We start from the raw sequence: 24,879 nt of genomic DNA on the forward strand, positions 1-24,879 counted from the left end.
TGGGTCTGCCCTCTTCCTTCTGAGATGTTGACATGGAATCTGTAGATATGTGGGAGCTGGCTTCTTCCAGTAAATCAGTGCCCTCCCTTCCCTAGGAGGGCTGAGAGCATAGGTCAGGCCTGGAACTTGCCAGAAACTCCTGCTGCCCTCCTAAATCCTCCTAGATGTGTCAGGGTACAGCTCCCACCCTGACCTTCCCAGTGGCCTAGCCCTTGGAAGCTAAAGCTTCCTGTCAATGTAAAACACAGGTCATAGCCTCCAGTACCACAACAGTGGTGAAAGCTAAGGAAGCCAGCTTTGGAACAATTCCCAAAGCTCCACCTGATCCAACCCCTTCCCACAGGTGCAGCTGGGACAGCAATGATCTGCAGTTTAGATTGGGAGAGGTCCTCCAGCATCCTGGACCTGCAGGACTGTCCCAAAGCTACCCGTGTGACTCACAGCTAAGTACTCACCCTCTTTGGCCCAGGACTGAGTGGCCCTATCTTGAAGAAGCTGCATCCTCAGTTAACATGGAGGGCTGTGTGTGCTGGAGCCACTCAGTTGAACACAATTCAAGCCCTGGTTGGGGGCTGAAGGTCCAAGAGAGAAACCAGCCTGCACTGGGTATTTGGGGAAAGCCTGGCCCACCCTTAGCTCATATGATCTTGAGAGAGCCCCTATCCTCCCTAGATAGTGGGGCCAAGGAGCTGGAGCTTCCTTCATTGTGTGCCTTGCAAGGCACCCTCCATGGCTTTGAAGAAACAAGTCCTAGACTGTACACAGAAGACATGGCCCAAGTCTCAGGCCCTCAGTTCTGGTTCTGAGGTCCCCCACAAAGGCTCTGGTGTATGAGGACCATTTCCCCATCCTTAGGCTCTGACCTGGGGGGCCATCAAATTCAGCCTGACACATGGAGCTGGGTGCTCCCTGGCTGGGACAGTCACCCTGGAGAATAGATAACTGCCTCTGTGGTCTTCAGCTGGTTCTTTGCCCAGTTTTTCCCAGGTGGGACCATCCCTTATTAGAGGAAGCTGCAGCACTAGAGGTGAAGGCCCTACTCCCTCCCCCACAACTCCTACTGTACCCCAGAAGCCACCCCCACTTACAGGATGATCAGATTTGACTGCAGAAAGCTGTACCTAGCAGCTGTCCACATTGTTTCTTGGCCTAGGGTATGAACTGCTGGAGATTGCCCACCAGTGCCTGTAGGTATCATACCCCAACTGCCTGTGGGGCAGGAAGCCTTCACCTCAGCCTTTCATCACCTACACACAGACAACCCTTCATTCCCCTGCAGTCACCTTAGGACACTTATCCCCAGCTTCACTCCTTGCACGCCAAGGTGGCTCTGGTCCTGGGGTACCATTGTAACCTACAGGAAATGTCCAGAACCAGCTTGGACAATAGTTCTCGTGGCCATCCCCCACTTGCTGGCTGTGGCTTCAATGGTGTTAGTGGTACCCACCCCACCCAAGCTCTGGGGCACCCTGGGGGTTTGGATGTGGGTGGGCAGAGGGTGCTATCCCTTATGACCAGCCTGGCTCCCACCCTAACCCCAGCAGGGGCCCCAGCAATGTTTTCTTGTTGTACAAGAACCAGGTCCAAGTGTTGCCTCCTCTTCCTTCCGGAAGCTGAACCGCTCCTTTATTTTTTAGAGCTGCTGATTGTGAATCTCAGAGTCTTAAGAGAGAAGCCAAATATATATTCCTCTTGTAAATGAAGAAATAAACCTATTTAAATGTTTTGGTGGCTCTCCATTGAAACAGCCTGGGGAGGGACAGAACTGAGTAACTAAGCCTGAAGCCAGGCCTGCAGTAGATGAACTTTGCCCCTGGAAGGTTGATAATCCACCCACTGCCCAAAGCCAGAGATTGGTGTCATACATATACCATGGCAATATTTATTAAAATACTGGTGAAAAATAGAAGTCTCTTGGGCTGCTCAAGACAGGGGAAAACAGACCACACCACACTCAAGGTGTCTGCACCTTCTTCCGGGCCACTTTCCTTTTCTTGACCCCACTCTGGAACAGGCTGGGGCTCCTGTTAACCAGAGACAGCCTTGCCCTTTTTCGTGGCAGGGAAGACTGGGGCGTCTTTCTCAAGACCTCCTTTGTGGGAAGAGCCTTCTGGTAATGTTTTTTGCCTTCAGGCTCTATGGGGGACACAGGAGTGGTTCCATTCACCTGTGACAGCTTCTCTTTTTTCTTCTGTAGTTTTGGGGTCTTAGCAGGGGTGCTGGGGTTTAGGGTGGGGTTGTTGGGAGCTGGACTCTTGGTGACAGGTGTCCCATTCACCTGGGATGGGGTGTTGGCCTTCCCTCTCTTCCTTTTCTTTTTGCCTGTGCTGGGGGGCTGGTCTGTACCACCAGCAGCGGGTGTGGCATCCGCCATCACTACATCCTGCCCTGATGCAGCATCCTTTTCTGGTGTGGCGTCCTTAGATTTAAGTTTCTTTCGTTTCTTGGTCTCAGGCAAGAATCCCTTTTTCTTCCGCTTCATGCTAATAGGGCTCTGGGAGTCGCTAGGAATATCCCTGGCATTCTTCTTTTCTGACTTGGGACGCCTGTAAGGAAGTAGTAAAACACAAAGTGAGAGAGTACAATACTGACGGCACTGAGGACATCTTCAGTCCCATTTCCAGGGTGTGGGTCCCTCTCCCAGAACATACTGGACTCCTAGCATCCTCATGGCCTGCCAGTAGAGGTCGTAGAGGCGGTTGGAACCAGAGGAGTGGTTCCCCTGCTTCAAGTTTTGCTGCAGCTTCTGCTGCTTGCTCTGCAGCATGCCCAAGAGAGAGGTGAGGTCCACAGACATCTTCTGCAGAGGAAAAGCAGGCTGGAGTAGTAGTGGTGACATGGCTTTTTGTCAGCTTTTGGGTCTTTCACCTGCTCCTGGAACCTTAGCCACTCCTGTCTCTAAATTACTAGTCTCTACTGTGGAAAAACTAAGGCCCCTAGCATTGTTTCCCTTTCCAAAACCAGGGGCTCAGGTGCTTTTTCAGCCTCAGTCCCCTGTAAGGATGGTTCCAGACTAGGGAACCCAGATGTCCATTTCCAGTGGCCTCCTAGCCTCTACCCTAATAAGCCCATAAGTAACTCTTACCCCTCCCTGCCTGGAAACCTGGCCTCCTTCCAAACTGCTGCCCGCCTGGGATCAACTCTAGCTCTTCTCACTATCACTATGTCTTACTTTTCAGTTTTCTGACGCAAGGTGACACCGTCTCACCCCTAGTCTGCCAGCTCTAGATGTGGCCCTCTACCTCGAAGTCAATCACTTCTACCAGTCACACTGTAGTCTTTGAAAAGGCCAGATTCTCCCCCTGGAAGGAAGGACCACTGCCAGAGTCTTGGTGTGATGTCCATTCCATCTGGGGCACTGACTTTTGGGCAGCTGCCTTACCTCATGATTGACTGTCTTGAAGAGACTGTTCAGCAGCTCCAAGGTGGACAGCTCCCTCTGGTGCTCCCCTTTGCTCTGCGCCTCCCCGAGTGTGTGCAGGGTCTAAGGAGGAAGGTCAACACTGAGGCACTCCTAAGAACTGCCCAAGGCCTTTCTGCATGCCTCTCATAGCAGTGGCCCAGAGGGAGGAAATGTCTCTGGGGACTAGTTAGCTTGTACAACCCACTCTGGAACCTCAAGTTCCAAGCAATCTGGTTTCCAGAAACCCGGGGGTGAATTCATGGATGGGAGCCTCACAGCTATGTGTTACCTGGGTGACCTTTTCCAAGACCTGGCCAATCAGCTGCTCCCACTCAGGATCCTCAAAACATACTCTTAGCTCCCGGGCAGATAGGGTCTTCTGGAGCAGTGTGCACGCCTGGGCCTGCATCAAGGAGAATGTAGCCAGCAAGAGCCCCAACATGCCCAGTAAAGGCTCAGAGGCTGCCTGTACTGGGCCTTACAGTCATCAGCTCCTTTCTTATATGGGTAAAGGGCTGCTGAGATCCGAAGAGGTAATGACTCCAACCTCATGCTGGGACTGTCTCTTGCCTTACTGACTTAATGCTGTCTCCCTCAAGCCTGCCTGACAACCCTGGCATCTAAGCAGACAGGATGACTTCTCATATAGGTCTCGGCAGTGCTGGAGGCCTTAGGCCAGACAGCAAGGCTCCTGAAGTTCCTCTGTGCCCACCATATGTTGCAGCGTAAGAATAGCCAAGGTCAGTGAAGCAGGTCTCTTAGGCCTCAGTGAGAAGATGATTCAGACAGACCCTTACCTGATGGCGGGGTCGCAATGGGTCAGCCACATGCTGGAGCAGGATGGGGAGCAGGTTCTTACAGATCACCTAGGGATTGGGGGAGGACAGGGACCATTAGCTGGGTTCTGGGACAGGCAGGGGTCCAAAGAGGAGGGCTGGCTCCTGTACTTACCGGATACCGGGAGAAAAGGCTGAGGAACATGGGGACAGTGAGGGGGCTGTTACGCTTGGTCAGAAGAGATTCCAGTGCTGCCGAGTATACCCGGGTCACAAAGTTCAAGTCCAAGCAATTGGCAGTCTGAGCCTGGTGAGAAAGCTGGGGTGAGATAGGGAGCAAGGCATAGAAGACTGAGGACGAGTCCTGGCCAAGAGTTGGTTTAAGTTTTCTGGAAACTGCCCAGACTGGCTCCTGGCTCACCTCTGGGTCCTTGGGTTCAGGCTTGGTGTCGGCTCCCTGTAGCACCTGACCATCCTGGTGCTTCTTAGCAGTGTTGCCCTTGAGGACTCGCAGTAGATACAGAGAGGCGTTAAAGCAGTAAAGGGCCACAGAGGTGTCAGTCTGACTGCCAGCACGCTGCACAAGGCGCTCCACCTGGGCATGCAGAGCCTCTGCACAGGGCCCCACCTCGTGGCAGTAGTGGCGGGCACGGCATAGATGGTGCCTGTGGGTGGAGCAAACTGGTCAAAAGATGCCCTTGCCCATGTACAGCAAGAAGAGCCCTAGGTACCACTGCATAGGTTAAAACTGACTTTTAGAGACAAGACAGGGACTTGACCCAGGGGCCGAACACCTCTCTTGTCCGTACCTGTTTTGTGGGACAGTGGCCTCAGACTCTGTAAATCAAGCCTAAGGCCAATGTGTGCTTAGGGACAGAGTGGGGGGTGAGGGGGGAGGACAAAACAGTGTTTGAACACATAGCATGATCTGGACTAGCATAGTGCTGTGTGAGACAGTCCTAACCTCCTGTCAGAATTCCAGAGTATTTTAACACTGATGGCTGGGATAGGACCAGAGCTTCAGGCGCCTGCTCCAGGCATAGGGAGCATGAAGGAAATGGAAGAAAAGTCAGTTAGGGTTATGTGTTAACCAGGGCATGTGCACTCACATGAAGATGCGGGCGGTCTTGTGCAGGAGGTCCTGCTCCTGCTTGCTGGAGCCTTTGCTGCGCATGTTGTGTTGGATTATGCTCAGCAATGGCTCAAGTAATTCCAGGACCAGGGGGTGCTCAGGCTGCTTCGTCACCAGCACTTCAATCAGGTCTAGTACCTGTGGCCAGAGGACTGGGAATGAGCCCATGCAGGAGCACAGGGGAGGCAGGAGCAGTTCAGGGTGTCTGGCAGTCACTTGCACACACTCACCCGGATTTGGAAGTCCCGTCGGAGCTTCTTCTCCTTCTGCACCTTGTTCTTTTCCTCTTGCCGGGCCTGAATATGCAACTTCTGCTCTGCAAATAGGCTGGACAGGTTCTGGTCCAGGGCCATCATAGCCTCATCGCCAAGCTCCTCCTCTTCATCCTCACTGTCTACTCCACCCTGAGGTACAGAAACACAGCCTAAGCACAGGTACCTGGCCTTAGGTAGGTAGACAAACCCCTTCTCCCCTGGCTCCTGCTTACCAGTGCATTCCCAGCTTGCAACACTTCCATCAGCCGCTGACGAAAGCCTGGCTGCACATCCTTATCACGGTCTTCCTCTTCACTCTCTGCTCCATCGTCGCTATCCATGTCACTATCTGAGTTTTTATCGTCCTCACTATCTGAGCCTTCATCCTATGGGTGAGGCAGGTAAGTCATAACTTCTCAGTGATACCATGTGACTTATCTCCAGTCAGTCACCCTACCTTGTACCTAACTGGTAAGTACCTCTCCATGCTCCAGCTGCTTCTCACTGGTATCATCAGTGACCACCACGTTGTCATCCTCATCCTCATTTGTCTCAGGGATAAGCACCTGAGGAGAAGTCCCAGAATACAATTGCATTTGCTGCCCCAACTGCCTACCTTCCTCAGGTGACTCCTGTGGCCTCTTCTATCTTGACCAAAGGCCCCACCACCCCAGGGAGGAAAACAGAAGATGGGAAGATGTCACACATCCCCAGTATATCTCAGTGGACCCATCTTACAATCTTATTTCTCCAAAGGCCCCAACTCACAGCCAGGATTAGCTGCAGACCACGTGGCGTAAGGTGGGAACAGATGTGGCCAAATACATTCCGGACCACCTGACGCATCAAGTTGCTGGGTTGAGCAAGCAGGGACAGCAAGATCTCCACCATCACATCCACCCATACTGGTTCTTGGGAAGCTGCAAGCAGGAAAGCAGATTTAGGCTAAGCAGGACACAGAAAGCCTGGTTGCCCAGCCTGCCCCAGGAATAATGATGCACCTTTGGCCCTAGAGCGCGATCGACGGGGATTCTGTTCCATACTTTTCTTGATGCAGGTCTGGATGTCACCCAGGACATCACAACTCTCTGTAGGGGACTGTGGGCAGGATAAGGCAGAAGTCAGAAAGGAACTGGAGCCAGAGTCCTCAGGTAAGCCACACACCAGCCTTTTCTTGGCCAATCACTCTTACCATTCAGACTGGGCACCTAAGAGCTACCCAAGAACCTTTTCACACCTTGTACAGTCAGACACACCCAGAGCCACAGGACAGAATACGCTAATCTCACACTGCTGGGCTATCCTTGCACTTCTGGTTTTAGATAACTTGAAAACCATTGGGCTTTTTGTTTTGAGACAGGGTTTCCCTGTGTAACATCCCTAGCTGCCCTAGAACTAGCTCTGTAGACCAGGCTGTCCTCAAACTCACTGAGATCCGCCTGCCTCTGCCTCCTGAGTGCTGGGATTAAAGGCGTGCACCACCACTGCCCGGCTCTGGTTTTAATTAGATTTAAATGCATCTTGCTGGGAATAACCTGTATACCCAGAAAGCAGTCTTTTGCTTGATAATGCTATGGGCAGAGAGGAAGGAGTCCATGCCTAAGCCAGTGGTCTCTATCTCCCTGGCTTTGAGAACTGGGAGGTGCCTGCCCTCTGGGCTGTGCCTTTTCTCCTGGGTTTGATAAACCCAAACTGCAATTTCTTCTGCCAGTCAAATTCAGAGATGCAGGGGTCTGGAAACCACAGGCTTGCGGCTAACAAGACCTGAAGCAGTTTTGATAAAAGAGCATCAGGGGTCTGGTGAGATAACCTGAGAGGACAACAACACCTGTTTCCAAACCTGACGACCCTCATGGCAGGAGAACCAAACCCCTAAGTTGTCCTCTGATCTCCACATGTGCGCTATGGCACACAACACCACACAAAACAAATTTTAAAATGTTAGTTAAAAAAAAAAAAATCAAGGCTTCTTATAAGAAAAATGAAAGTGGGGGGGGAGAGAGAAGGTACTTGAGGGCCCAGGACTGCAGAATATGATACATTGGGAAACTATGGCAGGCCAGAGCCTTTGCTGGGTACATTACCAGCCTCAGGCATGATTGTCCCTTGCTTTGGAGTGAGGGGAAGCCCTCAGAGTTATACATAGAAGCCTGAAACCTGTTTCTAAATGACTATTAAATGACAAGTGTTCTGTGTGTCAAACTGGCCTCCCTCCTGCAGGGGGCAGCATGTTCTTTTATATCCATCATTTCCAATGAATAAATCCTATCTAGGGACTCTTAAAATCTTGGCCACTGAAGGTGTGGCTCAAAGCAGGCTACTCTGCTTCTGGCACCTGGCAAACGCATAGAAGCCCTACATGGAATGCTGGGATGCTGGCTAGGGCCCATGTGGATAGAGTGGCTTTTCCCCTTAAGCTGTAACTTTCATGTAGGACTGGGTTATGGTAAGGGAATCCACCGTCACCCTCCATCTCCATCGCCTTCAAAGCCTCTCAGTAGGGGTGGCCCCATGCCCCTTCTCTGCAGACCACAATACCTTGAAGAGGTGGAGGCCCACCAAAAGCAGCAAGTGCTGGAAGGCAATGGATCTGGTTTCTGAAGACTGGGCCTCAAGTTCCTTCAAAGTACTCATCATCCTGGGGAGAGGACAAGGCAGGTTTACAGGCACCACTGATGAACAGGGTACCCTCCTCCACCCCCAGAACTCCCAGGCCCTTACTGGTCCCAGGCCTGGCGCTGCTGTGTTGTGAAGGGTGTCACCAGGGTCACATTGCGGCTGTGGTTCAACAGCATGTCTGCAAACTGCACCAGGCGGTAAGTCCAGGGCTTCCCGCTTTCATTCAAGTCTGGAGACTGCCTAAACTTCACACTGAGGGTCTGCAGCAGGCTGGGAAAGGAGAAGGAAAGGTTCACAGACTGTACATACCAACATACCCAGCCTCCCTGCCAACCCTGGGGCTCAGTCTCCAGGCCCTCTAAACTTGCTCACAGCTCAGAGAAGAACAAGTGTTTCCATCTGCTGAGTGGCACAGACTTACCTGAAGAAGGAACTAATGATGACACTTCGGTTCCGGTTGTCCAAGGGAAAGGAGAAGTGTTGCTTTGTCTCTGGGATCTGGGGGGTGGCCTTCTTTGTCTTAAAGAAGGCGTGGAACAAGCAAAACCTAGGAGCACAACCAGCATTGAATGGCATGGTTAGACTCCCCTCAGTTGCACCATGAAGGGTCACTTCTCTGGTGTGACCCTCTGAATACAAGTGGGTGACCCGATTTGGAGCAGCAGAATAAGAGCTGCTCCCTTGGAGCCAGCAGATACTTGCTAGTGTGGGGCAAAAGACTTGTAGATACCGATGGGCAAAGACTGCCTGTAAAATCCATAGGTCAAGCCTGAACTTTTGGGGTCCCACAGTTCTATACTTTCTGGATTTCTTTCCATGACAGGCAAAGTACCCTGGTGATTCCTTTGGGCCCATTCCCTACTAACAACATAACCTGAAAGCTTCTGGCTCCAGGGGTGCCCCCAAACACGGACCAGGCAAAGAGCCTAGTTCCATGGCCATGCCACCCACAAGGGGCTAGCTCCTTACACACCTGGCTACTTGATCGACCACGGCATCATCCTTCTCCAGGTGCAGATGGTCCACAAGGCTGACCAGGCGGTGGATGATCCACTTCCGGAGCCGTAACACACATCGCTCTGGCCTGGGAGCATGAGCAGGTCACATAAGTCAAACACAATAAAAATAGGGTGCTCCTTTGCTCCACTGTGGCAAGACCACCCATACTCCGCCCTGACCTCCAAATACCAATCAGGAAACTCACAGGCTACCTTCAAGAGCTAACTTTCCTCCCTCCCCACTCAGGGGTTTGGGTTCTCAATGTTCCTGACACCTGCTACTCACACATTGATTGAGGCATCCTGTGCTCTCTTCTGGTTGGTAGTGCTGAAGTCAACCAAGGAGTCCAGGTCTGGCTGAAGGAACATGTCCCGCAACCAGGCCACATAGCTTTGCAGGGCTTCACTACTTAAAAACCGTGTGACATGCCAGAAGGTAGGCATGACAGGGAGACCTTGGTTGGTGATGGATGTGAAGGCCACCATCATGGCAAACTGTCGCTTGGGGTCATCCTGGCACCCCTCTAGGAAGATACTCACATATTTACTTATCTCTGGCACGAACTTGAACAGGTTTTGGGGCTGCAAGAGATGAGCATGAGGTCGGGTCACCAATGTGAAGTGGCCAACATTTCCACCTTCCTCCCTCTCCCTTTCTAGGTTAAACCCTGGGCTAGAATGCCCCGAGTTCACAGTAGGGCCAGTGCTGCCACAGCTCCACCAAGGTCTCTCTAATCTTTGACCCCTCAAATTCCTACAATCCCAGCTCAAGAAGGTCCCCAATCTGGCTCAAAGACTGAGGACAAGATGCTTCCCTAGTTCAATGCGGCATGAGGGGAAGCAGGGCCCAAATCCTGATAGGTCAGTATCTAGTTTTGTCAGTGTGATTCAAAACCCACTGATTTTCATGTGATCACCACCAGGTTACTTCTTTTCTTACAACAACCCTTTGTACTGGGCCCCTGTTATCACTGTCTTATGGATGGCAGGCACAAAAATACAGAACACACTAGGAATAACTGTTCTCATCAATGGCCCTGGCAGAGCATTCCAGATAGATGACTGGTTGGACCCGCTAGAGAGTGGGCCCCAGGACAAAAGGGCCTGATCACTGGCCAAACTCTTCTATAGTCCCCAGTCCTGTCACACATCAGAGGAAGAACCCACTGTCTGGCCCTTTTGGGCATTGCTGAACTTCAAGGGATGATACCTACCTTAGAAATGACCGCGTGCTCCCCAAAATGGCGGATCAAGTCTCCCCGCATCACCAGCTGCAGCTGCTCTTCTGACAGCAGCGGCAGGGATGCACCCAGCAGGCGGAAGCACATGTAGCTAAGAAGGGGTGGGGGCAGAGCCTGGTCAGAGACCCTGTTCTTTGTGGTGGGCTTCAGAACGTGTCCCACCCAGACTGGAGCAGAGGTTAGTGTCTCATACACACCTGGTTGACCAGCTTAGCTTCTTCAGCAGCCCCTGCTCCACAACCTCCTTCCAAAACAGTGTGAATTTGTTCTCCTTAAGTGATAGGCGGAGGAGACTCAGAGACACGTCTGGCAGCTTTTGCTCCTTCCTCACAGACTTGGCTGCCATCTTCAGCACGTTCACTAGACTACAGAGTGCAGATGGGACTCAGCAACACTGCCTAGAAGTCTGGGGTTCAGGACACCCCCAAGGAGAGCCCACCCACTCTCTCCTCAAACCTGGGGATATTCTCTTCTGAGAACAGGTCAACTGAGCCCACCAGCGACTCAAGCTTCGCTGGCACCCTCTGCTTAGCCAAGAGGAAGAGCTCCAGGTACTTAGGGGAGCTGAGGATCACTTTCAAGTCATCCTTGAGGACCTTTGGCAGGATCTCCTCGAACATGGACTCTGGGACCTGGAGTGAGAACATAAGTGGAGAGGGCGGCTCTCCTAGCACCTTCGTTTCTCCCTCCGGGTCTTGCTCTACCCCATGGGCTTTTGATACAGCTCCAGTTAGCCAACTTGTTAATTGTCAGACCTGTAAGAAAGTGCTGGCTACCCATCCCCAGCATCCTAGATGGCTAACTGGCCTGGGGGCTACATTTAAAATTATTCCTTTTGTGTTTTAGAAGACCAGCCTGATTCTTATACACAGAGCCCTATATGAGGGGCTGCAACTTAAATTCTGGTTCTCTGTTTGTGCAGAAAGGCCCAAACAGGGATGAGCTAGTGGCGAATGATTCTAAATGTGAACCTGCCTCGGTCTCCCAAGTAGACAGCATAACTATGGCAAATGTATTCAGACTGCCTTCTACATATTCAGGTGCTGACAAACACTGTTCCAGATCTCAGAAACCAGAGAGCTACGGAGCATTTGGAGTGCCTAACTGAATGCAGACATGCTGCGAACCAGAAACACAGGCAAAATAAGATATTTGGTGACATGGGGCTGGAGAGATGGTTCATAACTGCTGAGTTATGAGCACCGCCTGGTCTTTAGCAGGCCCTGAGTTCAATTCCTAGCAACCACATGGTGGCTCGCAACCATCTGTAATGAGATCGGGTGCCCTCTTCTGGCTTGCAGGCCCACATGAAGCCAGAACAGTATACACAGAATAAACAAAACTTTAAGATGTTTGCTGACAAAAAAATAAATGAATCTAAAACTATCTTCACAGTTCACAGCTCTTTCCACCTGCTGCATGGTTAAGCCATCTGTCTTAATGGTCCCGTGTGCTAACTGAAATCTTCTCAACGTTCCCAGAACCATACAACACAACCTGTGATCCCGTACCTTGGAGAGGATGTCCACCAGGACCTTCAATGGCTGGCCTTGTAAGTGGTTGTTGTGATGGGAGAGGATATTCAGTAACCTCACTGACTTCATCAGGGCCTCCTGGTCCTAGTACCCACAGAAAACATAGTATGACTACTGTCTGTTCCCCACCAACCCGAACCCTTGCCTCCTGTACCCAACACTCTTACCTTCACCAGGCGGCCTGATTGGAAGAGAGCTAGCACTCCAAACAGGTTTGCAAAGAGAGCAGGTCTCAGCATTGCCTAGAGGAAGATGGCAAACACGGGTGAAGAGGGTCCATGACCCCACCCATGCCTGTTCAGGCGGGGGCCGCTATGTCTGGGACCACTCACCTTGTTTGCTGTTTGCAGATTGTATTTTTCCTGTATCTGAGTCAGGATGCTGCATAAAGGAATGTCTTCAAAAGACTGCAACAGCTGCCAGCAAAACCAAAGGAGCTCAGAGGAGTGACCCAGGGGAGCCACGCTAGACCAAGCCAACTCCCCTTCTTCAATTCAGCTTTCCCTCTACATAATCCTGGTCACTCCTCCCATCTCTCACCACAAGTGCTACGGGGTAACCTACTGCTTTCATGGGACCAAATCCTGCACTGAGCCCCATCTCCACCAGGGCTTCTGAAGGCTTCGATTGCTCATCTATCCCTCCTGAAAAACCCATCTCAGCCACACATCCTAAGCCGAGCTGCCTTGAGGTTGACCCTACAGGCTAGTGTTCACTGCTGCTCTTTGTGGTACGCATTTCTGAGCGGCCTGCCATTAGTTAAGTTCCTAACCTAGAGCGGGGTCCCCAGCCTTGCATGAGTCAACTTCAAAGTTCACTGCTTCCAATAACTGTAGCTAATACGCCTACTAAACATGTATCAGAAAGAAAACTTCAGAATCCTCTCGGATTTCTCCTTACCCAGCGGCTGCGGTGCCCCCTATCCTTACACCCATCTTTTGACCAGCGTAGTTGCGCCCTTGCCTGCGCGCCACCTCACCTGTGCCAGCGCCAGACTATAGCAGGGCCGAGCGGCTTCTCGGCCCATCCCAAGTCCAGTGACCAGGCGCTTCAGGGCGTACTTCATCTCCGAACCCTGCGGAACCAAAAGTATCCCTCGTGTTCAACAGTGACCTGGGAGCCCGCCGCTGCCCCCCTTGCATCTAGAGCCGCGACTGAGTGTGCGGGCCCCGCCATCATACACTCGGCCTTGTGCGTAAGTACTCCAGCAACTTCTCAGTGGCCTGGAGCCGCGTTTCCTGCTCCGGCTTCGCGATGTCCCAGAAAAAGTCCAAGAACTCGCGGCTGTGCTCCAGTAGGTCGCGGCGGTCATCTTGCACCGCTTCTGCGGGAGGCGCAGGCTCAGCTTTCGTGGGACTCTTCATCTCCGCCATGCTGCACGAAACACGTGGGCTCGGAAGACGGTCTCTTCCAGGTCAGGCCCCGGCGCGTGCGCACTGGGACGGCCGGCTGGGGGCGGAGCCTGGAGGTCCCGAGTGGTTGGGAGTGGTGGGGCGGGACGTCGTGCCTTTCCTGTCTGGTCGTGGGTGGAGCCGCGTCTGGTGCTCACTCACGCGTGTGGGGTGACTGCTGCTTTGATCCCTTTCTTTATACTGGAGGCGTTTCGGACGGCCCACGGCACAAATCCACTGAAAAATAGCGATACGGTCTCCTTCCAGACTTCCATCTACCCGCGAGCCTTTCCGACACCCGTGCGTCAGCTATTCCCCGCCTACTGTGTGCTCGGGAACAAAGCCACGGCTTCCGAGGACTTTCTAGTTGAAGAACAAGTAGCAAAATTCATTTAAAACGATAATTATCATGAAAATAAGGACTGTAGGGAGCAGAGCCCTTTAAATGTTAAAATATGTCAAAACATCACCTGTTAAAAGCCTTGGAAATTAAAATTCAGTAGATCCTAAGATGCTGTTTAAGAGTAGTCACTGGATGAGACTAATGAAACTGTGACATGTGGGCTGACAGCTGAGGGACGAGATGGACTCAACTGTTCCTCTGGGCAAAAATCTAAGAGGGACAAAAAAAAAAAATTAGCCAAGGACATCGCTTCTACCAAAGGCCTGTCTTCAAAGATAAGGGACTGAGGCCAAAGTGGGGACAGGGACTCAGGAGCAGGGAGAGCAAGGTTGTATAGGACCCCAGGCCAGGGTCAAGAGTTCAGACTTTCTTCAGAGTGTGCGGGGAAGGGAAGGATTTACATCGGATTTACATTCACAAAAGATCAACTGTTGTCTGGGTCGGCAAGGCCTTTGGCTGTAAGTACAGAGACAGTGAACTGGACTAGAATCAGACCTGGGCTAATCTGGAGCTGGGCAGGATGGGAGCTGAACTGGGTCAAAGGAGAGAATTAGCTAGAGAAGACACCAGGCTAAAGGCTAAAATAATTGAGTAGATGGTGGAATCATTGAGCCTAGGGGTGTTTTGTTTGACACTGAGGTGGAGATGGAGTAATCAAGAGTTATATTGGTTTGGAACTAGAGCTATGCTGTGGTAGCAGAGCATACGCCAAGCACGCCAAGGCTTAAATTTGATCTCCAGCACAACAAATCAGCTGAGTGTGTTGGTGGTCCAGGTGCCTGAGTCAGACTGGATTACGTAGTGAGACTCTGCCTTAAAAAACAAATTATAGCCGGGCAGTGGTGGTGCACGCCTTTAATCCCAGCACTCAGGAGGCCGAGGCAGGCGGATCTCTGTGAGTTCAAGGCCAGCCTGGTCTACAAGAGCTACTTCCAGAGCTGGCTCCAAAACTACAGAGTAACCCTGTCTCGAAAAACAAAACAACAACAAAAAAATATATATAAGGGCTGGGGAGATGTTGATTGCTTAAGAGCACTTACTACTCTTGCCAAGGACCTAAGTTCAGTTCTGAGCACCCATGTAGCAACTCATAGCTGTAACCCCAGTTCCAGGGATCCAGAGCCCTCTTCTGGCCTCCTCAAATGCAAGATGCGTGTGGTCCACGTACACATGTGGAGTCAAAATACATAAAGTAAAAACATCTTTTTTTTAATTAAAAAAATTAAAACCCTCAAAACATTAAACCAAAAATGTCTTTTACTTTGTCAGGTAGGGGAGTGATACTGGATGTCCTTGCCCTTGGCCTGAGGAACTATTTCTAGGGGATTGTAGCCCGGAGATTGCAACCCTAAAGGGAAGCTCACGGGCAACCTAGTTTCAGACCTTTGTTACCAGTGGTGTCCCCTACTCACTTCTCCAACCCTTCTCTACTCTGCCATCTGTCCTACCTATGAAACTAAGATTTACCTTGCACAGATAGAACCCCAGGACGCAGAAGGTGGGTGGAGCAGGGGAAAGCTGAAAGACACCAGGCCAGGCGCCACCTGTGTCTGGTGTTTTTGTCATCTGTGTTGCACATGGCAGATGCCTTGGCATCAGAGATCTCATGGGATAATGAAAAAGTTAACCCAAAAACAGGGATGGCACTTGGCCCCTGGGAGATTTGGACTTTATTAGTTTCCATTGCAATTGATAAAGATCAGCAGGGCATGGTCCAGTGTGGAAGACGGCGCTGCCCATACTGCCCAAAGACTAGGCTCTCAACCTTCCACTGACTTTCCTGAAGCTGAGGTGCACTCAGTCTCTTTTTCATCATCCTCTAGGTCCTGATCTGATAGAAAACCCAGCAATTCCATCAGTGTGGGTACCAGGAAACACGGTGGGACTAACTAGCCCTGGAGGACAGAGCTAGAGCCAGGTGACAGAACATGATGAACGGTGGGCTGATGGCAGCGAACACATCACAGATACATTCTCTGTCTGCACTCCTTGCTGCTAGGCCTCTGTTTTGGCCCTCAGGTTCCAGATAGCTTTGCCCTTTCCATACTCCGTCCCTCTGTTAATACCCCTGGAAGGGGCAGCAGCCACTGGGGACACTGGAGACATGGGCATGTTCTGCATGGACTGCCACTTGGAGTAGGCTCCCTTGGCCACAAACTCCAGGGCTTTCTGTGGGTCTTTGTTGAGCTTGATGCTGGGTTTGAGGTGTTGCCAGATGATTGAGCAAGGTGCAAGTGATGGCCTTCGTCCCTCTGGGCATCCCTGAAGCCACTAGCCCCAACATATCGGATTCCATGTCATCCAGGGTGCCACGGAGAATGAGTGGGCAGGCCCAGGCACTAGGTGCCGATCTGGCTACCAGGTTGCTGAGCAGAACCCCCGTGCTTGGGGACAGGTGTCCAGAACCAAAGGAGCTGTTGATTGAGGAGGTTAGGAGGAGCATAGAACCACTGCTGTCCACGGTGGCCACGGCGCTATTCCCTGAGGTCGTGGCAGTTTGCAGGAGAGACAGACAGGAAGTAGGGCTGGGTGTCCTGGAGTGAAGGGCAGACTCCAGCAGTTCCAGAAGTTCTGGGCCAGCTGAGGGACCTGGAGTAGTGAAGAGGACACCCTGCGGCAGGGAAAGCTGCAGCGCGGGCTCCAAGGAGGGCATGGGCTGAGCAGGAGGCTCCCCGAGCTCCAGGTCTTTGACCAGCAGACTCAGCAAGGCATCCCCAACAAGATCAGGGCTGGAGGCCAGGGCTGCCTGGTGCAACACAGCTGCCAGTTTGGGGTTGGTAGCTCGAGCCCCAAGACTCAGAGGAGCCCCGTTGGTATGGCAGAAGAGTGGACAGAGTCCCTTGGTGCCCTGGGCTGCTAGTGCACTTGCCAGGGGCGCATCTACCTCAAAGCCCTCTTGAGCCAGCTTGGTGGGCTTGGCCAACAGCTGTGGCCAGGTCAGGCGGCCGAAGTGTGTGTGAAGCAAATGAAGGGCAGGCAGAGCCGTGGGCAGCCCCAAGCCCGGGGCCAGGGTTTGTACTGGGCCTGCTGTCAGGGCAGTTGAGTTTCCTGAGGAGCTGTTGTAGAAGAGGCCCCAGAACATGCCACCTGTTGGGAGACAAAGAGACCACACAGGGGTCAGAGGCATGGACCAGGGCTGGGGTCAGGATCCTCTAGTAGTCCCAGGTGGAGAAACAGGAGTTACTGACCAGGTTGGGGGTCAAAGGTTACCCAAGACTAGGGTTGGTGCTCAGATCTTGTGTCCTTCTCACTAGCTAGTCTTGAGGTAATGGCCACTGACTAGGTCTCAGGTTGGAGTCTCTGTCCCGGGCCCACCGATCACACTGACCTAGCCCTGTTGCATGAGGATGTACCACCGCCAGACACAAAGCTGCTCCAACTCCAGCATCCACGACATTCCCCCCAGCGACAAGCAGCTCTTGGCCCAGCTGGGAACATGTGGCTGCAGTAAGGAAAGGTCTGTGGGTGATGGGCAGGTGGCCTGGACCATTGACCCCCTAGCCCCTTCCCCAGCACTGACCTGCAGGGCTGATAATGGCTCCATGGTGGTACACACCAGGGTGATGGGAGTGTCTGCTGGCTGGAGGGGCCACAGAGCCCAAGTTTTCTTTTGGACTGTCCCTACTGTGCAGCTGCCTCAGAGCCAGGGAGCTGCTAACAGCTAGCAGCAGCAGACTTGCCAGCAGGCGGGCCCAGGCTCCTGGCAGCCCACCAACCTTGTTCCTGCAGAAAGGGGAGTCCTGAGCCAGGGATGGAGTGGAGGGCACCCAAGTACCCTGAGAGGACCCAAGGAATGTTTTCCCAAAAGGTTTGATTTTTTTCAAGAGTATAAACTGGCTAAGGAGAGAGAGACAGAGACAGAGAGAGGCAGAGACAGAGAGAGAGAGAAAATTCCAGGTCCGGGGCACTGCGAAGACACAGAGGTAGGAAAAATCTGGAGAAACTGAGGCTGGCTTCGAGAGAGTATCTACAGATGAGACAATGGGGATGTTCTATTGGGAACTCACCAAGGCCAGCTGGCCTGGGTCTGGAAAAGCCTGGGATAAAACCGGACTCTCTGAACATAGCGGACAATGAGGACTACTGAGAACTCAAGAACAAAGGCAATGGGTTTCTGATCCTACTGCACACACTGGCTTTGTGGGAGCCGAGGCAGTTTGGATGCTCAACTTACTAGACCTGGATGGAGGTGGGGGTTCCTTGGACTTCCCACAGGACAGGGAACCCTGATTGCTTTTCGGGCTGGGGGGGGGGAGACTTAATTGGGGGAGGGGGAGGGAAATGGGAGGTGGTGGCGGGGAAGAGACAGAAATCTTTAATAAATAAATAAATTAAAAAAAAAAAGATTGGAAAAAAAAAAAAGAAGAGTTGGTAGAGGCAGAGGCCAGTCAGTCAGAGGGAGGCCTGGAAGGGGTTTGGCATACAGGAGAGAGGAGGCCGAGCAGCAGGGCTCAGCCAGGTGTAGCCAGGTCCCAACCTGCCTAGCTGGTGCTGTGGCATGGGGGTAGGGGGAGGCTGGCAAAGATGAAACAGGATAGGACTGGCTTGGTACAAGTGTCCCTTCAGATACATAGACCTTCGATTGACTGGCTCAATCCCAAGTTGGGTCTGCCGCCTAGAGTCCCCTTCCCCCACTCATCTAGAAAGTCCCTGGAGCTCAGCCACTGTGGGGTTGCCTGACCCAGCTTAGGGGCTCCAGAGAGAGGACCTTGCCAGCCTTCCAGCCTGAGTTATGGGGTTCCCAGGCCCCTTGGTGACTCACCGGGGAGTATTTTGGGATCTCCTTAGGGAGAGGACCAGTGGCTCTGCTATTTCTTCCTCTTCCTCCTCCTCAGACTCCGTGCCAGGCTCCCAGGGTTGCAGCTTGTGGTAGAGCACAGGCCCTGTTGTAGCCTCCATGGCCTGGGCTGCTCCAGGTCCCTGCCGAGAACCCTGACAGTTGAGACTGCCAGAGAGGGAGGCAAGCAGGCTGTGGTTGCTGCTGGGTGGCCTTGGGGAAGGGAGGTGGTGAAAGAGAGAACAGGTCTGGGCAGGGCGGGGCTGGGCCAGGAAGGCTGCGACGAGCCTGCCTCATTAGGACATGAGGTTCTCCTAAAGGTTCCCCAAACAACTGCCACACAGGGGTCACAGTTTATCCAAGTCTAGGATGAGCCCAACACTATAGCCATAGACCATGGGGTGTAGTGGGGAGAGTCCCCTCTTAACCTTTGAGATCGCTAACTTACCTAGACCTCTAGGGACTGTGAAGGTGATCAGAACTAGGATTCAAGGGTGGTTTGGGTGGTGGCTTAGCAACACCAACCAGGTTATATTGTCAGGGGTGTGGCTTCCAGGTAGGGTCATGGTCCAGTCTTGTGCTGCGAGTTCTTGAGAGGACTCTTTTGAAGGCCACCCTGGATATGTCATATGGCTCCTGTCCAGCAGGTGGCATCAGAGGCATCTGTGGGGAAACTGTCTGGAAAAAGTGGTTCCAATTCTTTCTCCCCATTCACACCAAGGATGTGTTCCAGGGCCAAGTAGTGCTATTCACAACAGTCCCACACTGGAAACTACCCAAATACCTACTCAGGAAATATACCACTCAGGAAAATGAGCCACAAAAACCACTATTCAGGCAGTGGGGTGTCAGTAGCAAAATGAACAAGCTACAGTCAAGTGTAATATTGTTCCTGAGTCAGAAGGAACAGGGTGAGTGAGAGGCCAGGCAAGGAAGGGCACACATTGTGTGTCTTACGCAAGACTCAAAACCAGGCAGGACCGGTTAGCTTTCAGAGTCAGAATGTGACAGGGCCATATGGGAAGCTAGAGATGTCTGTTTTTCCTTCCTTCCTTCCTTCCTTGCTTCCTTCCTCCCTCCCTCCCTCCCTCCCTCCCTCCTTCCCTCCCTCCCTCCCTCCCTCCCTCCCTTCTTTTTTCTGATATAAGGTCTACATAGCCCTGGCTGTACTAAAACTCACTTTGTAGACAAGCCTGGCCCCTAACTCACAGAGATCCACCTTCCTCTGCCACCACACGTGGATGTCTTATTCTTTAAAACAAACAAGCAAAACTATTGCTAATGTTTAGTAAATTAAAAGGTTTTTGGGTTTTTGTTTGTTTGTTTGAGGACAACTTGTCTTGTGGGAGGTGACCAAATTTAAGCGGTGGGGTCAGGCTTGACAATGAGCACCTTTAGCCACATCTCAGAGGCCCTTCTTTTGTTTTTTTTTTTTATTTTTTTTTTTTTTTTTTTTGAGACAGGGATCACTTAGCCCAGGCTTCCCTCAGCTGGGGGGAGGATGGCCTTGAATTTCCAGTCCTCCTGCTTTTACCTTCTCAATGCTGGGATTATGGGCACATGTTACCATGCCTGACTTAATTAATTAAAAGTTTAATATCAAAATGTAAATGGCTTAATTTTTATGTCATAAAAAAGCAGGTTCATTAGAGAAGGGGCCTGGATTTTTCTGTTAGACAGCCATTATTTTTATTTGTACAGTGTTTTTGTTTTTGTTTATTTATTTACTTATTATGTATACAATATTCTGTCTGCGTGTATTCCTACAGGCCAGCAGAGGGCACCAGACCTCATTACAGATGGTTGTGAGCCACCATGTGGTTGCTGGGAATTGAACTCAGGACCTTTGGAAGAGCAGGCAATGCTCTTAACCGCTGAGCCATCTCTCCAGCCCCTGGTTTTTGTTTTTGGAGACAGGGTTTCTCTGTAGCTTTGGGGCTTGTCCTGGAATTAGCTCCTGCAGACTAGGCTGGCCTTGAACTCACAGAGACCTGCCTGCCTCTGCCTCCCGAGCACTGGGATTAAAGGCAATGTGACACCACCACCCAATTTGTTACAGTGTTTTCTGACATTATAAAATCAACACTCTCCCGCATGGTGCCCACTCAGCTGCTATTCCTACACACTGTTTATACAAGATTCATCAAAGGATCAAGTCCTTGCAACATTCCTTGAACATATCCGCTGTCACTGAACTTCGTGGACAGCTTTCTTCCTTCCTTCCTTCCTTCCTTCCTTCCTTCCTTCCTTCCTTCCTTCCTTCCTTTCTTTCTTTCTTCCCTTCCTTTGCTCCTTCGTTCCTTCCTTTGTTCCTTCCATCATGCCCAGCTAAGCATATTTTTTTTTTAATCTTAGGGGCTAAAGCAAAGGCTCAGCAGTTAAGAGCACTTGCTGCTCTTGTAGGTGACTTGGGTTTGATTCCCAGGACCTAAATAGTGGCTCACAACTGCCCATAACTTCATTTCCAGGAAATCTGATGCCTTCTTTTACCTCTCTGGGCACCAGGCCTGCACTGCACATGGTGCACATACATACATGCAGACAAAACACTAATATACATTTAAAAAGTCTTTTTAAAAAAGGTGTACAGTCCCATATACCTGTAATCGGAGCACTCAGGAGGTCCCGGCAAGAGAATTATAAGATCAAAGCTAGCCTTGGTTACTTAGTGAGTCTCTGTGTTAAGAAAAAAAACAAGGGTCTCAGTGGTTAAAAGCGGCCAAGAACATAACCTGCTCTTGCAGAGAACCTGAGTTCCGTTGCCAGCACCCACATCGGGCATCTCATAACTGTCTACAACTCTAGCTCTAGGGGATCAAATACCCTCTTCTCTCCTTTTTGGGCTTCTGAGGATACCTGTACCCACTTGAACCCATATGTACATACACAGATACACAAATACACATAATTAAAATAAAAAGAAAGTAAACTCGGGAAGCCAAGCATGGTAGCATAGACATACAATCCCTTCATTGAACTCTGGAAGGCAGCAGGATCAAGAGTTGAAGGCCAGCCTGGGCTGTCTAAGGCGTCGTCTCAAACAAAACAACAACAAACTAACTAAAACAAGTAGGGTTGTAAACGTGAGGCAGAGGAGGTTTTGCTTCTCATGGACAAGGCCTTGAGTTCTGTCCTGAGTTCTAGAAAAAAGTGTTTTTCCTATGTTTTCAGACATGCCTGTCATTCCAACACTCAGGAAGATGGAATAGGAAGGTTGTGAGCTCAGGCAGTCTGGGCTACATAGTAATATCTTTTCTCAAATCTCCCCAAACAGCCAGCTGCGGTGGCACAAGCCTTTGATCCCAGCACTCAGGAGGCAGAGGCGGACAGATGTCTGTGAGTTCGAGGCCTGCCTGGTCTACATAGTGAGTTCCAGGACAGCCAGGGCTATTAGAGAGATCTGTCAGTAGGCTCAGAAGTTAAGAGCACTTGCTGCTCTTGTAGAGAACCTGGGTTCAGTTCCTAGCACCCAGATGGTGGCTCACAACCACCTGTAACTCCTGAGAGGTTATGCTCAGGCATACACATGGTGCACATAGGTACATAAAGGTAAAATAGTCGTGCACATAAAACAGTCTTTTAGAAGAGGTATCCAAGTAGTGTATGCATGTGTGGCAATTTGTTTTCCTTTGTTTTGAGACAGGGACTAACTTTGTAGCAAGGAACTCACTGTGTGGCCCACAGTAGCCTGAGATTTGCTATCTTCCTGACTCAGTATGCTGAGTGCTGGGATTATAGATGCGAACTACCATACCCGGCAATTGAAAGACAGTCTTTCAAAATTTCATACACACAAATATATATATATATATATATATATATATATATATATATATATATATATATACACATATGGGAGGTGGAGGCAGTGTTGTAGCACTGTTTGATCCTGGCTGGGGTCATTGAGAATTTCAAGATGGCAGCAAAGACATTGCCCTATCCTGACCTTGCTTGTGTGTGTTAGACCCGTACAGGATGGACGTTGCAATCCAGTTAGGAGGTGTTGGGAATAATTGAGTCCTGGCCTTCAGCTGCTCTTCCCTGCTAGAACCATCTAATTGAAGAAACTAAAAGCTGTGCTTTGCCTAGAGGATCAGAGGATGGGATTTTCACCTGCTGGCCATTGACTGCAGGGTATTTAAGCCTCCATGGTGCTATTAAAGGGCCTTTGAACCAGCGATTGGAGGTCCGTGTGTTGGTCTGTCTCTGCGTGTGTTTCCTCAACCTCCAGTCCCTTGCCCAAAGCTCACAAACTGGATTCTAGCGCATAGAGCGCAGACGGGGGGGGGGGGGGCGCAAAACGCAACAAGGAGGCATAAAATTGTCAGTTTCTCTCCTTTATATGTCTAAAGCAGAAGGGATGGACCCCACCCCACCCATGAGTCTCTCCCAGTAGTACCTAGTTCTTCATTCATTGTTGTAGATTTATTTTATAGACAGTACATGGAAGGAGTTAGAGGGACAAAAGGGGAAATGATGTAATTATATCATAATCTCAAAAATTAAAAAGTTGGGGGCTGGAGAGATGTCTCAACAGTTAAGAGCACTGACAGCACTTCCAGAGGAACCGGGTTCAATTCCCAGCACCCACATGGAAGCTCACAGCTATCTGTAACTCCAGGATCCAACATCCTCACAGACATACATACAGGCAAAGCACCAGTAAAACAAAAAATTAAAAAGTTATGTAAAAAGAATTATTTTAATATGTGTGTGTTTACCCAAAGAAGGCTAAAAGATGGCATGGAGTTGCAGATGATGCCAGCCACTGTGCGGGTGCTGGGAACTGAACTTGGTGCTCGGAACTGCTGAACCATCTCCAGCTTTGCTATTTTTTGCGGGGACTGGGGGCTCAATGCATGGTTTCTCTGGGTAGCCCTGGCTGTGCTGGAACTCGCTCTGTAGATCAGGCTGGGTTTGAACTCAGAGATCGACCTGCCTGTCTCCCAAGTGCTGGGATTAAAGGGCCTGGCTTCCAACCTTGCTTTTAGCTCTTATCCAAAACTTCCAGGTTGCCTTTTCCTCTCCTTTTCACTTACGTATTTATTTTTGTATGTATATGCACATGCGCACGTGGGGAGCTGCACATGACAGCATGCGTGTGGAAGTCAGAGACAACTTTGACCAGTCTCCTTTCATATTTACATGGATTCTGGGGGTTGAACTCAGATCTTCAGGTATACACTGGAGGTGTATATCTTATCCAACTATTTGTTTACTTAAGCCTTTTATTCTTTTGCTTTATGTGTATGTCTCTCTGTGTGCATGCACATGTAGGTGCCTGTGGAAGCCAGAGGTGTCAGATTATCCTGGAGCTGGAGTTATAGGTGGTTAGGAGCCACCCATCCTGGGTGCTGGGAACTGACCTAGGGTCCTCTGTAAGAACCGTATGTTTTGGGGCTGGAGAAATGGCTCAGTGGTTAAGAGCATTGCCTGCTCTTCCAAAGGTCCTGAGTTCAATTCCCGACAACCACATGGTGGCTCACAACCATCTGTAATGAGGTCTGGTGCTGCAGACATACATGCAGACAGAATATTGTATACATAATAAAAATAAATAAATATTAAAAAAAAGAACCGTATGTTTTTACCACCGAGCCATCTGTCAAATCCTTTATTGTTTTTTTTTTCTTTTTCTTTTTTGGTTTTTCGAGAGAGGGTTTCTCTGTAGTTTTGGAGCCTGTCCTGGACCTAGCTCTTGTAGACCAGGCTGGCTCGAACTTACAGAGATCCACCTGCCTCTGCCTCCCTAGTGCTGGGATTAAAGGCATGCGCCACCACTGCCTGGCTTTTTTTTTTTTAAAAAAAATCATTTATCTTTATTCTTTATGTATTGTGTTTTGCCTGCATGCATGTCTGTATGATGATGGCAGATTTGGAACTGGAGTTACAGTTGTGAGCTGCCGTGTGGGTGCTGGGAATTGAACTCAGGTCCTCTGAAAGAACAGCCAGTGTTCTTAACCACAGAGCCATTTATCCAGCCCCTCCTTTGTTCTTTTGAGAAAGGATCTCACTATCACAGCATAGGCTGGCCTTGAACTTGTGATCCTCTTGCATTAGCTTCCTGAGGGCTGGGTTTATTATAGGTGTGCCCTACCACCTCAAATCTTCCTGTCTTTTCCGTCTGAATTGTGGAAGCAGCTGGTTGTTGGGCTTTGACCGCCTCCTCTTTGGTCTCCTCCCTGACAGCAACAAGGCCAGTCTGCCTACAAGAATGAGAGGTGACATTTCTAGAAATTGGGACACTAACTCACATGAAAATCGACCACAAGGTGGCAGTGGCACACGTTGAGGCTTGGTTTGGGTGGAAGGTAGACCTGCCTGCCCAAGAGAAGAACCTCCCAGAGAAA

General features: G+C 50.7%; 3 protein-coding genes across 9 annotated transcripts in view; 1 reads left to right on the forward strand and 2 right to left on the reverse strand.

The window, feature by feature from the left end:
- Positions 1-1,725, forward strand: part of Spns2 (SPNS lysolipid transporter 2, sphingosine-1-phosphate) — a 37,881-nt gene extending 36,156 nt beyond the window's left edge. For 2 of the 4 annotated variants that reach the window (XM_075991756.1, XM_075991757.1), the window contains exon 13: positions 344-1,725. In XM_075991756.1, coding sequence (XP_075847871.1) covers positions 344-806 — 463 coding nt within the window. In that variant the 3' untranslated portion in view covers positions 807-1,725. The remainder of the gene's footprint in view (positions 1-343) is intronic. The other 2 variants (XR_012912347.1, XM_075991758.1) reach the window with 2 other exon arrangements.
- On the reverse strand, positions 1,587-13,361 carry Mybbp1a (MYB binding protein 1a). 2 transcript variants are annotated; one of them, XM_075991755.1, is made up of 26 exons: positions 13,140-13,361; positions 12,938-13,033; positions 12,291-12,374; positions 12,126-12,200; positions 11,935-12,042; positions 10,880-11,055; positions 10,621-10,788; positions 10,397-10,514; positions 9,469-9,764; positions 9,158-9,268; positions 8,606-8,731; positions 8,287-8,454; positions 8,104-8,203; positions 6,567-6,663; positions 6,334-6,485; positions 6,045-6,131; positions 5,799-5,951; positions 5,542-5,715; positions 5,289-5,449; positions 4,601-4,844; positions 4,355-4,486; positions 4,201-4,269; positions 3,693-3,806; positions 3,383-3,484; positions 2,652-2,800; positions 1,587-2,546 (listed from the first exon to the last, which is right to left on the reverse strand). In XM_075991755.1, exons 1-26 carry the CDS (start codon positions 13,329-13,331, stop codon positions 1,955-1,957), a joined length of 4,044 nt encoding a protein of 1,347 aa, XP_075847870.1. In that variant the 5' UTR covers positions 13,332-13,361; the 3' UTR covers positions 1,587-1,954. The 2 variants fall into 2 exon arrangements, with proteins under 2 accessions (XP_075847870.1, XP_075847869.1); XM_075991754.1 differs by having other exon boundaries at positions 1,594-2,546; positions 4,355-4,498.
- A 1,561-nt stretch (positions 13,362-14,922) lies between these two features.
- Ggt6 (gamma-glutamyltransferase 6) lies at positions 14,923-19,022 on the reverse strand. 3 transcript variants are annotated; one of them, XM_075942383.1, is made up of 5 exons: positions 18,978-19,022; positions 18,515-18,697; positions 17,273-17,475; positions 17,081-17,194; positions 14,923-16,839 (listed from the first exon to the last, which is right to left on the reverse strand). In XM_075942383.1, the coding sequence occupies exons 2-5, from the start codon at positions 18,649-18,651 to the stop codon at positions 15,812-15,814; spliced, it is 1,482 nt and encodes a 493-aa protein (XP_075798498.1). In that variant the 5' UTR covers positions 18,652-18,697; positions 18,978-19,022; the 3' UTR covers positions 14,923-15,811. The 3 variants fall into 3 exon arrangements, with proteins under 3 accessions (XP_075798498.1, XP_075798499.1, XP_075798500.1); XM_075942384.1 differs by lacking the exon at positions 18,978-19,022 and having other exon boundaries at positions 16,053-16,341; positions 16,637-16,839; positions 18,515-18,903; XM_075942385.1 differs by lacking the exons at positions 17,081-17,194; positions 17,273-17,475; positions 18,978-19,022 and having other exon boundaries at positions 16,243-16,341; positions 16,637-16,839; positions 18,515-18,910.
- Positions 19,023-24,879: the final 5,857 nt, after the last annotated feature.

Source organism: Microtus pennsylvanicus, chromosome 11 (assembly GCF_037038515.1).
Source record: "Microtus pennsylvanicus isolate mMicPen1 chromosome 11, mMicPen1.hap1, whole genome shotgun sequence".
NCBI classification, from domain to species: Eukaryota; Metazoa; Chordata; class Mammalia; order Rodentia; family Cricetidae; genus Microtus; species Microtus pennsylvanicus.

Coding starts and splice junctions, on each gene's coding strand:
- Mybbp1a (XM_075991754.1), bottom strand. CDS start 13,331: ATGGCGGAGATGAAGAGTCCCACGAAAGCTGAGCCTGCGCCTCCCGCA. Junction 12,201..12,290: donor ATCTGCAAACAGCAAACAAG/GTGAGTGGTCCC, acceptor ATCTTCCTCTAG/GCAATGCTGAGACCTGCTCT. Junction 3,485..3,692: donor TCTTGGAAAAGGTCACCCAG/GTAACACATAGC, acceptor CTTCCTCCTTAG/ACCCTGCACACACTCGGGGA.
- Ggt6 (XM_075942383.1), bottom strand. CDS start 18,651: ATGGAGGCTACAACAGGGCCTGTGCTCTACCACAAGCTGCAACCCTGG. Junction 17,195..17,272: donor AGCCATTATCAGCCCTGCAG/GTCAGTGCTGGG, acceptor TCCTTACTGCAG/CCACATGTTCCCAGCTGGGC. Junction 16,840..17,080: donor TCCTCATGCAACAGGGCTAG/GTCAGTGTGATC, acceptor GTCTCCCAACAG/GTGGCATGTTCTGGGGCCTC.